The sequence below is a fragment of the Syngnathus scovelli genome, chromosome 9 (genome assembly GCF_024217435.2).
Source record: "Syngnathus scovelli strain Florida chromosome 9, RoL_Ssco_1.2, whole genome shotgun sequence".
Lineage (NCBI taxonomy): Eukaryota > Metazoa > Chordata > Actinopteri > Syngnathiformes > Syngnathidae > Syngnathus > Syngnathus scovelli.
In genome coordinates, this window is record NC_090855.1 from 12,744,823 (window position 1) to 12,759,562 (window position 14,740).

Below are 14,740 nucleotides of genomic sequence, written 5' to 3' on the forward strand. Positions count from 1 at the left end.
TAATCAAGCTTTTGAGTGAGCACACACACTCACTAACTCACTCATTTTGCACTGTTAATGTGTGTTCTGCATTTTGTTTTATTTTTGCTCCTTTTTAAATGATTATTTTCATCGCTGATAGCAAAGGTCCATTACTCCTGTGACCTACATTGCAGTGTTCCGTCACAGTCAGCTTGTTTGCATATAAAGCAGCAGCAAAGGGATTGGATTGCTTCACTTTTTCTTGCCCAGACGTTCCTCTTTTCTTGTAAGAGGGAAATAAAGCAGACTGATTGTGCTGTCTGAACTTAATTCCCCACCTCCCTGCCTCTTTGTAAATGCAAGGAAGTTTGCCATCTTTGCTCTGCTTTGCTTTCACACCTTCAATTTCGTTTGAAGTTCATCTCCATCTCCTTCCTGCCTGTAAAGTCCCTCTTGAAGAACTGGAGGAGGGAAGAGTGTCAAAGTGCCTCGGCAATAAACATCGCTGGGAGAGAAGGAGGGAAAGGGCGGAATTTTTCATAGGAGCTCAAATCTCTGCAGTTTTTTTTTTTTTGAGGGGTTACTCGCAGTCAAGCACCTGTTTATTTCCGGAGATTTTTTTTTGGAAGGAATGTTATTGTGACACAGATGGAGCAGACATGCCGAGCGACTGCTCTGTAGTGCACTTTGTTTGAGATGGATAACACTCTGGACATGAGCGTGAATATCATTGGCAAAAAGCCACACACACACACACGCACACACACACACACACACACAATGCACACAGCTGGCCAGGACTTTGTCTTGGGTCTGCCGTTGCGTGCTTGGTATCATATGATGAAATACAGTCATTGAAAATCAGATATGAAGGAGCATCACCGTCTGTGACATATATACATAAATATAGTATATACAGTAATCCCTCGTTTATCACGGATAATTGGTTCTAAAAACCACCCGCGAGAAGTGAAATCCGCGAAGTACGGTCACCCTCTCATCTGTACATTTTATTTTATTTTTTGGTGTCAATAAATGTATATGAAATATAAAATAGTTTTAGATAAAATATAAAATGTGTATTATATATATATATATATATATATATATATATATATATATATGTGTGTGTGTGTATATATATATACGTTTTTTTTTTTTTTTTTTCCTCAGGTGTGTGGAAGAAAAAAGGAGAAAACAAGAGTTTGGTATTTTGGGACTTGTTTCTTTACTGGCAACAGAGAGCAGCAGGCAGGCAGCAAGATGCAAAATATGAACGACACTGGGTTACAAGCAACAACAAGCGAGGCAGCGCTACCTAGTGGCTGATTGTGGTTATCGCATCTTCAGTCTGTTTATTGTGTTACTTGAAATGAAAGACTTGAAAGGCAATTTGGCCTAAGGCCTCCTCGGTGACGGATTATCTACAAGCGCGACAAACTGAACTGAACACCGGAGAGCAACAAAGTGATGATGGAATCAGTAACTCTCAACTTCCCCCTTCTCCTTCCCAGGTCTGACGGACCCTCTCAAAGCATCACCCGTCAAGCCGAGGCGGTCACCTTGACCGACTCCACGATGGTGTCCAACTTCTCGCGGATCTGGGCAGTGAGCGGAGCAAAGAGCTCGGTCAGCTCGTCGAGCTTGCCCTCCAGGGAGGTGCGCAGCTCCTCGGCGGTTGCCTCCAGCTGGGTCCTCAGGCCCTCGGCCTGACTCTCCAGCTGCTGGCCTAGACCTTGGGCCTGGGTCTTCAGCACAGTCGAGAGGTCGGACATCTTTTGGGAGGCGGTGTCGCCAGCCTGCTCGACGAAGGGCTCCACCTGCTGCCTCACGGCATCCAGGTTCTGGGAGGTGCGCGACTGGAGCTCGCCCAGGTAGGTGGCCACAATGCTGGTGTGAGGGAAGACCACACCAGCGTTAGAATTTGAGCACTTTGTTCCCCGATAATTCCCTGAAAAAATGCATTTAGCTTAAAAGCCGGGCTTGAACTCACTTGCGGATGTCCTCGGTGTCCTTGCTGAGGCGCTTCCTCAGCTTGTTGGTGTAGGCGTTGATGCGGCCTCGCACGTCGCCCGAGTTGGTTTCCACCATGGTCTTGAGCTCGGCCAGGTAGTCGCCGCTGCGCTCTTTGGCGTCCAGCATGTCCTTCTGAAGCCGGTTGGCCAGCAGCTGCAAGTCGGTGGCCAGCTGGCCCGTGGGGGCTGAGGCACTCAGCTTGGCCTGCATGTCGTTCTTGTACGTCGTCAGTTCGGCCATGGTGTCCATGATCAGAGTGCTACCAACCGAGAGGAAAAGGAGGGCCGTCACGCGCTAATGAAAGACCATTTCATACCTATTTCCATACGTGGCTAAAGGTAAAAAACATTGCTCAGTGCAGCTCATTGCAGCTCAACCTCCTTGAAGACACTGCCAGGACAATCGAGGGCACCTCCGACATCCATTTTTTCATTAATTTTCATAATATGTATTACTTGTGCCCTCTCTGCATCCATTACAACCTGGTGATCCTGAAAGGGGGATCCTTCCATCTGTGGTCCAGTTCTCAAGGTTTCTCATTTTCCCCTGGCAGGGGTTTTGAGTTTTTTCTTGCCCTTTTGGGAGCTTAAGATCAGGGGATGCTTTGAGAATAATTGTCAATTTTTGGCTATGTGAAGCCCTTTGAGACTGTTTGTGATTTAGGGCTATACAAATGAACTTGACTTGACTTGACTTGACTTGACTTGACTTGACATTTTGCTACTCCTTGTGGTGTACACATCGTGGCCATCAGGGGTCAGTATAGTAGTCCACATTTGATGGTGGAACACAGATACAAATGTATGCTTATTTTATTTAAATCTAATCTGGCTCCACTGTTCTGTTGAGCAGTACTGCAACATCATTGCTAGTTTTGCTAGCCTGGCGTTTAGCATTGTGTGTCAGTATTGAGCTAACAGACTTTTTGTAAGGCAAAATGATGCATGCGTAATTGTAATTGCTAAATGTTTGTAAATATAAACATCAAATGGCTTGAAGCAGGCATAATTGGAATCTTTGTTGAATAATTGTTTTCCAGTGTCATTTAAGATCATGCTGTTAATAGGTTTCGGGTTGAGGTGGTAGGTTTGTAGTGAATAATTGTGGTTTGGGTTGTGGTGGTATGATTGTGGTGAATAATTACTAAACCGCTATTACAGGTTTGTGATTGTGTCCATGTTTGATGCATGGTGTTGAGTGGCATCTTGTGGCATTGATAAGTAATTGCAACCCCAGGGGGGGCTTTAATTATTCAACAAACGACTTACTCAAGCTCCCGGTTGAGCTGCGAGCTCTTGATGGTCTGGACGACTCCATCAGCCTTCTGATTCAGATCGGAGACGTACTCCCAGAAGCGGTCCACGGTCTGCACCCAGTGGTCTGGGGTGGCGTCGGCCTGGCGCACCACGCGGGCATTGCAGCCTGCGATGGAGATGAGACACCACCGTGTGAAATGATGCACATTTTCATTTGCTTTGTATTTGTTCATCTTAATCTATGCCAGCAACGTCAGGCAGAACAATAATATGCGAGTTCATTTTTGTTTGGAGGTTTGTAGCAAGTCAAATCGACTTAAAAAATCGCACATGCTGCCTCACTATAGTTGTATTTTGAAGTGGGGGGACTCACCAGTGAGGACTGCCAGGACAAGGACGAGAGCTACAGCCTTCATGGTCAGTTGCAGAAAGATACTCCTGGAAAAAGGGCAACAAACAAATAACATTATGAACCAAAAATGAAAATGTTTTATCGAAAATTTCGAATAGCTTTTCATTGATTGTTTTTGGCTTTTTATTCCGTCGCCGTTCTGGTCTCACCTGAAACGGTTGAGGCTGATCCTGTCGAGTCCGCAGTGACTCGCAAGTTTTATAGGCCGCTGGCGAGCGTGCGTAGAAGTGGGCGGGGCTTGTTTACGCGCATTCACAAGCCCCCATCGACGGCCAGTACACCTCCCCCGCCCCCTTCCACGAAGTTGTATCTCGTCCGAAGTTCTCGAGCGTGTACGCGACGTGCACACACGCGCGCGCGCGCGCGTCCTTGCCTCGCATCCCTCTTGCGCGCTCTTTTGCGCAACGTGAAGCAACACAACAAACTTGAAGCTCTAGAGATTAATCCTGTGACTCTATTTATATTCGTTGCCACCCTAGTTTAGAGTAAATGTTGAATTTTTGCTTTATTAAGAAAAACACCATGAACAGTGCCTGTTAAATTTCTCATTTACATATTGTGTGCTTTTTAATGTCCTTCCTTTTGTAGTAGGAAGCAAGACAGTTTTTATGTCAAGTTAAGTTTTCATAATCATGAAAATAGAAAATGTGTCCTTTTCAAAACACAACCAGAGATTTTGTATTTTATTTGGATGATGTTGATGCCACACTTCTCTTCAGATAAGTTGACAATTAATCACCAAAAAAAACTGTCAGTCAAAATTTCTCCTCTGACTATTATCATGAGGTTTACATGACACCGGATCACATACATGCCCCTTGACACAGTTTAATTTCCTGACATCAATGTCATGATATCACTTTAAGTCATGATTTTAAATTACAAAATGTGTTTTGGACAAAAAAGTTTCATCATGTTCGGTAACTTTGTAAAGTTTAGCAGCTTTTGCTGATGTGAACCAAATCCTACTAATCTTTCTCACTCTTGTTGATAAATGTACTTTACAGATTTTAAAACACCAGACCGCTTTATGCAGACATTCCAGGTTAATTTGTCCCTTGACCCCACTGCCCACTCCCTCGCTCATTGGCAAAAGGGCCTATTTTGTCAACTCAGCAGGTGTTGAATGTTCACGACATCACCAAGTGGCCTCGTGAATAAAAACAGCAAATAGCAGCAGGATGTCAAGTCAGAAGGCAGAGTTTGATTGGGCTTTCTCATGCAAATGCCACCGGCGACACCTGGACGGACGGTCTGGCCCCAACACACGAACACATGCTACCCCTTTCTTTGGGGTTCTAAACACCTAATTGCATGTGTGCAGCAGTAGGAAGAACTTTTTTAATGCAGCTGTAGTTAGGCGTGTGATAAATGTGTTGTGTTCCTTGCCCTTTGGGACTTTGAGATAATTTGGTACAGGAACAAAGTTTAGTGGAGTTGGCTTGCTCGGGTAATTAGCACCATGTCGTGATAACGCATGATAACCATGCATGATGGGGGTGGGGGGGGACCTCCTCACAAGTGAGCGAAACAAATGTTGGTGTTTTCTTGGTTGGCACTTTTAGAGTTGCCGCCGCTGTTGTTGTGCTGTGTGTCGTTGCCGAAACACTCATCATCCCCATGTGACACTGCTAAACATGGATTAGTTCTTTTTTGTTGCTGTCGCAGAGGAATTGAAACAAAAGGTCTTTTGTAAGCGTGAACGGGGGAAGGAGGAGGAAGCAAGAGGGATACAGTAGAAGCCCTGACGGAGTGAAAAAGAACAAAGTCGGGGGGGACCGTGTCAACGGTCGTCTGAGCCAATGTCGGATGACGCGGATTATTAGCGGTCAGATGATATTTCTCAGATGTCGACACTTTCTGCATATGTTTTTGAAAATCACCGTCAGAGTTGAGCAAAGGCCTGTCAAAACAATACTGCTGTCATGCGCATGCCGGTACAAAACAAAACAAAACAAAACAAAACAAAACAAAACAAAACAAAACAAAACAAAACAAAACAAAACAAAACAAAACAAAACAAAACAAAACAAAACAATCACTCAAATCTCTGCCAGGTTTTGTGCATCCTTTTTTTTTTTTTTTACGGGATGAAATTTTCAAAACAATCGGTTGATAACATTTTGGCCAAAGGCGAGGAAGTAAGTGCAGTCGGTTGCGGTCTGTGCGCTAACACTGCTGTTAACCTCAGCCTAGCAGCCGTCCGTGCTTGGGTCTTAACCCTCACGTGAGGCTAGATCGTCATTTATATTTTTCTGATTAGTCAAATATGTGCCTTTGCTCACTAAAATTGGCTTGGAGATGTTTAGCATTTTAAATGAAGTAATTCGAAGTTCTTCCTGATGTTTCACCCCAATTCTGAATATCCACAACTTTTTTTGAGTGGCGCGTCTGGATGGAAAATTCCTACAAGTATGATAAGTCGTTTGATTAAAATGTGCTATCTCAGCCAAAACAGCTCGCATGCTGGGTGAACCTTGCTCCGAAACAGTCGGAGGCACAAGAGTGGAATGTTGTTTGCAACTGTGTAGCCGCACAGCGTAGGCGCAATCAGCCAGCAGGCACGGTGGCACGAATAAAAACGCAAACAGGATGTCTTCTCCAACTTCCAGTAAGCCAGCATGTCCCATCCAGCCCCGTTGCGGTGTTGCAACTCTGACACGCACAAAGCCTCAACATGTCGGCCTTCCACCGCTTGCCAGGAACAAAGTTTCCTGCTTCTGATGAATAGGACAAACTTTTTTTTGTTTATTTTGTTTTGCCTTGATTAGATTGTGTCGGTCAGTGTGCCCGGCGCGAGTGATCGAGCGCCACCGCCATTTTTTTACCCGAAGGCGGGTTCCTGTACTTTTGTTGACGTCATTGAGAAGTTTACATGCTTCAGCTCAAGCGCAGCTGTGAACAAAAGTGGGAACGAAAGATCAACCAGCACTCGTTGTGCATTTGTCTCTCTGCGTGCTAGCAAACTTTAGCAAGCTCTCGTTTTGTGCAGTCGCGGTACGGTGTTAGTGATGGGCAGCCATGTTTATTCTGCAGTGGTCGTTAGTGTTCAGATCAGATCCCAAATTAAGAGATCCCTCGGTTTGCTTGTGTTGTTGAGCATGTTGCGTAAACCCACTTGCATACCAACAACGAGCAGGGAAATGGAAGCTCTCGCAAAGACAAGGCGAGTTAGTAAGTCACAAGTTTTTTGTTTGTTTGTTTGTTTTAAGGGCTTTATTTTGATTGAGATGGAAGCCTGCTTGGAACAGACCAACACTGTGTACTTCTGTAAACCATGAACTTTTGGAGATACTGATGAGCTTGCGTTGCACCTCTGTTGACAAACTTGACGGCCTCTTGAGAGAACTTTGACTTCAGTTTGTTGTTGTTAACAAAGCAGTAGACTTAGTTGGCGTTGACAAAGGAGTCGTAGAGGGCAGTCAGACGAGCCTGGAGGTCCTGGGCGTAGGGGTCCAGGGTCTCCCTCATCTCTCCGATGTAAGGGGAGGCCAGGTCTCTCATCTGCTGGGCTCTCTGGGTCACCTCGGCCTGGAGCTTCTCAGCCATTGGGGACACGCTGTCCTTGAAGGTCTTCAGGTGCTGGTCCACCTTCTGCATCAACTCGTCGGTGTGGGGCCCCAGCTGAGCCTGCAGATCAGACACGGTCTGATCCAGATTGGCCTTGATCTCCTCGCTCCTCCTCACGATTTCGCTCCTCAGGGTCTCGGAATCCATGGCGAGAAGTTGGTTCAGCTCCGACTGGATCTGGTCCATTCTTTCTTGGATCTGGACCTTCATGGTGTTGGTGTAGGGCTCTATCTTTTCACGGACGGTGTTCAGCTCCAGGGTCACGCGCTCCTTCAGCGTATCGGCCTCGGCGCTCACCTTGGCAATCAGCTCCTTGGCCGCAGGGGGGAGCTGCTCGTGCAGGGTGACGGCATACTGGTTGGCCATGTCGGTGCCATCAGTAAGCCGGGCGCTGATGGAAAGCAACCGTCAAACGGCAGAACTTGCAACACAAGTTAACGCGACGAGTGCCTGGTGGCATACCTAAATTCCTGTCCCAACTGAGACTTCTTGATCATCTGGATGGTGTCGTCGGCCGTCTGGGTGGCCTTGGCGACGTACTCCCAGAAGGCGTCAGTCAGCACCTCCAGCTGGGGCTTGGGTGCATCAGCGTGGAAAAAGTTGGCGTTGCAGCCTGGAGAATGAACGCACAACAAATCAGAGTCACTCACTCTGCACAATTGCTGACCCACATCGGAGGGTCCACTTCATGGATCATCTGGCGTCATACAATTAGGACGCTGTTGTTGAGCACACCTCATCAAAGCTGAGTTCAAGGTATCAAATTCCTTTTCTTTGGCTTTTTGAGGTTTACTCTGAGAGTAGGACCGGCCTTAGCGAGAGTACAAGCCAGACTACATTTTGAATTTAAGGTCAATAGAAAGAAACATTCTCCCTTGGATAGACTTTAGATGATCCTTCCCGGAAAATTCTTTCCTTCAGAAGACCACTCGCATGAATGTGTGGCTTTCAACTCACCGGTGAAAACGGCCAGAACCAGGACAGCGAGGACCTTCATGGTTGTTGGATCTAGAGCGACAAGATGCGCCACATTTTAGCCCGGCGAGAAGGAGGAATGAGAAGACACTCTGAGGATCTGCTGTGGTCTTACCTGTGAGAGTATCTGCCAGTAAAACTCTGCAGTGCTTCTGCTCAACCGATGCGCCGCCGCAGCTTTTATAGCAAAACCGACGCTAATAATCCCAAAGTCCAGGCCGCATGTGCCTTGCTGTCACTCGCTATCTGATGCCCTAAGCAAAGCAGGCATCCCGCTAGATTTTGTGTTCTTTCTCATGATTTTCAACTCCCAAGGAATGTTATCTAGATGTTCTGATGTAAAGCTGATTAGATAGCGGCAAAAATAAATAAATAAAGGAAATATACCTCTTGCTCTCCCAATGGTTTTCACTTGCTCTCCCATTACCAGCTCACTAAGCATGGCTTCAGTTTCTGGGTCAAAGTTCACATGACAGCCACCATGCGTCAATCCGACCAAGGGTCGCTCGACTGTGCCTTCGTCAGCCTCGAAAGGTGTCGGCCTTAAATGTCAAATGACGTCAAAAGACAAAAGCGCACGCTTCCTTGCTCCCAGATGTCACGATTGACCGAGCGCAAGGTCAAAGCCAGACGACAAATATTTTAGATTAGCTTCATTCTTCCGTTGACTTTGCAAATCGTTGAACAGTCTCTCTTGTACGTTTCTTTTACTGTGGGTAAAATGTTTGAAATGTCAACAAACTCTGATCTTGTCAAAAATGACAGCATTTCATTTCACATTTATTGATTATGTATCAAAAAACTGTATTTTAGGAGCTTGTTTGTTTTTGACACTGTTGTTTGTGTTCATTGACACTTAAGCGTGATTAGGAAGCCACATCACAAGATTCCAAGCAAAGCAAAATGATACTGTACACCGTCCTAGCTATCTAGTAAATAGCAGCCTAGTCTGATTTCGCCTTTGATTTGGTCCAAAGGTTTTCCGTCCAGTTCAAAGTATGATGGCCCGCACCCTGACGCACTCAGGAGCTGATTGGCGTGCTAGGCTTGAACTAAACATTAATGTCGGTAAGGGTCACCTTTGGCGGTGTTAGAAAATGTTATCGCTTGGAGGTGAAGGCACCTCAATTGCTCTCCGCCTCGTGTCAACTATTACCAATTACTTGTGTCCAACTTCTTCAACGCCTGTTCGTTTTTTTTCTAAGGACAAACATTTTCACACAAATCAAACTTACACCAGGTTAGTAAAATTTCAGCCCATTATATGAAGTCTGTTTAGGTCAAATGTATGGTTGTGCACTTTAATCAATGAAATATGAGCATATTGATTTTCTCGCTAACAGAGACTCTGGAACTTATTTTCCACAGTGGTGTGAACGTGAAAGCACCACAAAAGACTCAAGTCCTCCTTTATAGTTGTATTTGGCGTGGCATCTTCAGCCCGCCTCAGCCAAGTCCTGTGACCCGTTTGTGACAACATGGCAGGGACTCCTGGACTTTGCCTCCTGGACAACAACTGTCAGACCTCTTCAATATAAATAGGCAACGCAAGCGGACACGATCCACAAAGAGACGCACACACGGCAGCAGGTGAGGATTTGGCGGGCTTTCTCATTCAACAAAAATTCTCACTCGCATGCCGTTGAACTTTAGCCGACTTGTCTTTTTGTGTTTCCAGCAGTCATGAGGGTCTTTGTTTTGCTCGCTTTGGCTCTGGTTTCTGGTAAGTCATAAGCTCCAAACTGATGGGCACCATATCGCAATACTGTTGATATCGTGAACCAAAACGTTGTTCGTTATGGAAAACTCTCTGTTATCTGCTTTCCCGCAACAGGCTGCAATGGCAACTTGTTCTACGCTGATGCGCCCAAGCCTCCTATGGAGGCTCTGACCGACGCATTCTGGGACTACATCGCCAAGGCCAGCAAGACGGCCGACGACACCCTGGAGATGGTGATGAAGTCGGAGTTTGGAGCTGAAGTCAAGTAAGTTGCTCTGCCTTTTGCAATTTGATCAAATGTTGATGGAATTGGACATACAAAATTGCTGTATCTTGACCCTAGTGATATCAGGGCTCATTTGTCATATCACCTAATAAACTCTTTGATTGACAACCCTCTGGAAGAAACCAACATTGAGCTAATCTTTGTCTGTTTGCTTTTGCAGTGCTCAGCTAGCCGAGACCGCTGACATGGCCAGCAAGTACGCCAGCGCCCTTAAGGAGAAGCTCCCCCTGGCCGCTCAGGGCCTGGTGGCCAAGATCAGCCGCGAGGCAGACGTCTTGAAAAAGGTGCTGAGCCAGGACCTGGGCTCAGTCACCAAGAAGGTTGAGATGTACTCGAATGACGTAAAGGCGCAGATTCAGGAGAGGCTGGATCAGCTGAGGCAGGGGCTGACGGCTTACGCCGACAACGTGGATTCGGACATCCTCAAGTGGCACAGCGAGGAGCTGATGGCCGGCCTGATGAGCAGCATCTCCGACGCGGAGCGCAAACTCCAGCCCTTCACACAGGAATTGATGAATCAGGTTGACGCACACCTGGTGGCCTTCCAGCACAACATCAGCCCCATGGCCGACAGGTTGCAGACAGAGCTTTACCACGGAAGCAGACAGGTGCAACGTGTGGTGGCCCCCTATGCCGAAGACCTGAAGGAGAAACTGGACCATTTCACGATAGATCTTCAGAAACACCTCAAGGCCTTGGTCATCAGCAACTAAGTCCAACCCGGGATTCGCTTTGAAATGTCATCCCAATTGCACTCTCACTGAAATCTAATTTCTATATATCCCTCAACTCAATTTCTGGACAATTATTTATTTTTTTGAACTCTGTTGCTGTGTGATTATTTTTTTAAGCAAAATAAATACAATTCTCATCAAACAAACAGGTTGAATTATTTTCAACAGATGTCCTTTTGGATATGCACATTGTCTCCAGAAAGGAATAGTACTTCAGCAATACAAATATCAACATATCAATACAATGCACCGTTGCTGTATCGTGATTTGGTTGATATCACAGGTAAACTATAACGGTTGAGTTTTACTATTATGTGTATTCTAACAAGGTTTCCTTTTGTTTTCTCTTCTCAGCGAGTTGTATGGGTGTGTTGATTTTTTCCAAGTAGGCATTAAGGTCTTATTTTGACCGGGCGGCCGTGGTCCCGTCCTTGTCTTGACATGTCCCGATGACGCAACGTTGCGGCCGCATTGTTGCTTTTATTCAGCATGTTGTGGCACGCCGTGAAGCTGGATCTCACAAACACACCAAAATGTTCTGTCAGCAACTTTTGACCAATCACTCTTTGAAACACTGAATCGTTACAAGAATAAACATTTTATTGAACGTGAACATTATCTACAAGATTTCTTTGGGGGGGAGGTTCCTTCCTTACCTGTAAGGAGTTGCGACAACGCCATTCGACATTTGTCCTCGGGTGACTCGCTCGGCCTCCAACGTGGAGGCTCAGAGTTCACTGAGTGAAAATGTCTCTAGTCCTTCAAGTTGCTTTTATGATTCTTGAGCGCATGATTTGATCTTGTCCTATCTTGCGTGAAACACAGCTGCTCCAAATCTTGACTGACAACAAATCAGAGAAAGTCATTGTTGATTTGACCTGAATATATAATCCAAATGTCGAAAGAGGGAGATTTGAAGTTTGAATTTTAGGATTTAGATTATGCTTTGAGACAGGGTTAAGGTTTCAACTTTATTTGGGTATTAAGTTAGCCAATTTGAAACTAGTTTAGCGGTTTGATTTAGTTTTATAATTTGTGTTTTTCTTGTGTCATTTCAATTGTTTTGTCTCTAAGACGGTAAGAAGTGTCACAAACTGAACGCTATGTGTTGTAGAATGGCAAGCAGGTGTCCCTAATATTGTGGCCAGGCAGACGAGACAAGACTTGACTTGCTGTTGTTTTGCCAAAAAAAGGCCCCAGGTGGTTACTTAACAGCCCCGCAGACAGGCCCGACGATTGAATGTGGCCTGGCCGCCTTTGAGCAAGATGAGTCTTGTCGCTGGCCTTTTGACTCAAGTTGGAGATAAGCGCTGGGAGCTACTCTTCTGATTGGTCTTATCCATCCATCCATCCATCCATCCATCCATCCATCCATCCATCCATCCATCCATCCATCCATCCATCCATCCATCCATCCATCCATCCATCCATCCATCCATCCATCCATTTTCTTCCGCTTATCCAGGGTCGGGTCGCGGGGGCAGCAGCTTTAGGAGGGACTCCCAGACTTCTCTCTCCCCAGCCACTTCATCCAGCTCATCCCGGGGGATCCCAAGGCGTTCCCAGGCCAGCCGAGAGACAGACTATCCAGCGTGTCCTGGGTTGTCCACGGGGTCTCCTACCGGTGGGACATGCCCGGAACACCTCCCCAGGGAGGCGTCCAGGAGGCATCCTGATGAGATACCCGAGCCACCTCATCTCTCTCCTCTCAACGTGGAGGAGCAGTGGCTCTACTCCGAGTCTCTCCCGGATGACCGAGCTTCTCACCTTATCTCTAAGGGAGAGCCCGGACATCCTCCGGAGGAAACTCATTTCGGCCTCTTGTATCCGGGATCGCGTTCTTTCGGTCACGACCCATAGCTCGTGACCATAGGTGAGGGTAGGAGCGTAGATCGACCGGTAAATTGAGAGCTTTGTCTTTTGGCTCAGCCCTCTCTTTACCACGACGGACCGGTCCGCATTACTGCTGAAGCTGCACCGATCCGCCTGTCGATCTTGCGCTCTATCCTCCCCTCACTCGTGAACAAGACCCCAAGATACTTGAACTCCTCCACTTGGGGCGGCAGGATCTCATCGCCGATCCGGAGAGGGCATTCCACCCTTTTCCGACTGAGAACCATGAACTCGGATTTGGAGGTGCTGACCCTTATCCCGACCGCTTCACACTCGGCTGCGAACCGCTCCAGTGAGAGTTGGAGATCATGGCTTGAAGAAGCCAACAGCACCACTTTGTCTGCAAAAAGCAGAGACATGATGCTGAGGTCCCAAAACCGGACACCCTCAACGCCTAGGCTGCGCCTAGAAATTCTGTCCATAAAAATTATGAACAGAATCGGTGACAAAGGGCAGCCTTGGAGTCCAACCCTCACAGTGGACAAATCCGACTTACTGCCGGAAATGCGGACCAAATTCTGGCATTGGTGATACAGGGACCGAACCGCCCTTATCAGTTGGCTCGGCACCCCGTACTCCCGAAGCACCCTCCACAGAACTTCCCGAGGGACACAGTCAAACGCCTTCTCCAAGTCCACAAAACACATGTGGACTGGTTAGGCGAACTCCCATGCACCTTCGAGGATCCTGCCGAGGGTGTAGACCTGGTCCACTGTTCCACGGCCAGGATGAAAGCCACACTGCTCCTCCTGAATCCGAGGTTCAACATCCCCACGGACCCTCCTCTTCAGCACCCCTGAATAGACCTTACCAGGGAGGCTGAGGAGTGTGATTCCCCTGTAATTGGAACACACCCTCCGGTCCCCCTTCTTAAAGAGGGGAACCACCACCCCAGTCTGCCATTCCAGAGGTACCGTCCCCGATGTCCATGCAATGTTGTAGAGGCGTGTCAGCTATGACACCCCCACAACATCCAGAGCCTTTAAGAACTCCGGGCGGATCTCATCCACCCCTGGGGGATTGGAGAGTCCGCCTCAGAGTCTTCAGCCCTGCTTCCACAATAGAAGGCGTGTAGGTGGAATTGAGGAGGTCTTCGAAGTATTCTCCCCACCGACTCACGACGTCCCGAGTCGAGGTCAGCAGCACGCCATCTCCACTCTAAACAGTGTTGACGGTGCACTGCGTCCGCCTCCTGAGACGCCGGATGGTGGACCAGAATTTCCTTGAAGCCGTCCGGAAGTCATTCTCCATGGCCTCGCCAAACGGGTTTTTGCCTCAGCAACCGCCGAAGCCGTGTTCCGCTTGGCCATCCAGTACTTGTCAGCTGCCTCTGGAGTCCCGCAGGCCAAAACGGCCCAATAGGACTCCTTCTTCAGCTTGACAGCATCCCTTATCACCGGTGTCCAACAACGGGTTCAGGGATTGCCGCCACGACAGGCACCAACGACCTTATGGCCACAGCTCCGGTCGGCTGCCTCAACAATGGAGGTGCGGAACATGGTCCACTCGGACTCAATGTCCCCCGCCTCCTCCGGGATGTGGGAAAAGCTCTGCCAGAGGTGGTTTTTGAAGCTCTTTCTGACAGGGAATTCTGCCAGATGTTCCCAGCAGACCCTCACAGTATGTTTGGGCCTGCCAGGTTGGACCGGCATCTTCCCCACCATCTGAGCCAACCCACCACCAGGTGGTGATCAGTTGACAGCTCCACCCCTCTCTTCACCCGAGCGTCCAAAACAAGTGGCCCCAAATCCGATGACACGACTACAAAGTCGATCATCAAACTGCGGCCTAGGGTGTCCTGGTGCTAAGTGCACACATGGACATCCTTATGCTTGAACATGGTGTTCATTACTGACAATCCGTGTCGAGCATAGAATTCCAATAATAGAACACCACTCGGGTTCAGATCAAGGAGGC

At 47.5% G+C, this 14,740-nt stretch overlaps 3 protein-coding genes across 3 annotated transcripts; 1 reads left to right on the plus strand and 2 right to left on the minus strand.

The window, feature by feature from the left end:
- Positions 1-1,165: 1,165 nt before the first annotated feature.
- On the minus strand, positions 1,166-3,886 carry apoeb (apolipoprotein Eb). Its single transcript, XM_049731780.2, has 5 exons — positions 3,795-3,886; positions 3,607-3,671; positions 3,246-3,399; positions 1,955-2,236; positions 1,166-1,851 (listed from the first exon to the last, which is right to left on the minus strand). The coding sequence occupies exons 2-5, from the start codon at positions 3,647-3,649 to the stop codon at positions 1,506-1,508; spliced, it is 825 nt and encodes a 274-aa protein (XP_049587737.1). The 5' UTR covers positions 3,650-3,671; positions 3,795-3,886; the 3' UTR covers positions 1,166-1,505.
- Positions 3,887-6,831: 2,945 nt separating this feature from the next.
- LOC125975783 (apolipoprotein A-I) lies at positions 6,832-8,412 on the minus strand. Its single transcript, XM_049731787.2, has 4 exons — positions 8,306-8,412; positions 8,173-8,223; positions 7,678-7,828; positions 6,832-7,606 (listed from the first exon to the last, which is right to left on the minus strand). The coding sequence occupies exons 2-4, from the start codon at positions 8,210-8,212 to the stop codon at positions 7,033-7,035; spliced, it is 765 nt and encodes a 254-aa protein (XP_049587744.1). The 5' UTR covers positions 8,213-8,223; positions 8,306-8,412; the 3' UTR covers positions 6,832-7,032.
- An 85-nt stretch (positions 8,413-8,497) lies between these two features.
- Positions 8,498-11,076, plus strand: LOC125975790 (apolipoprotein A-IV-like). The gene is made up of 4 exons (XM_068651775.1): positions 8,498-9,780; positions 9,869-9,913; positions 10,025-10,175; positions 10,357-11,076. The coding sequence occupies exons 2-4, from the start codon at positions 9,874-9,876 to the stop codon at positions 10,907-10,909; spliced, it is 744 nt and encodes a 247-aa protein (XP_068507876.1). The 5' UTR covers positions 8,498-9,780; positions 9,869-9,873; the 3' UTR covers positions 10,910-11,076.
- Positions 11,077-14,740: the final 3,664 nt, after the last annotated feature.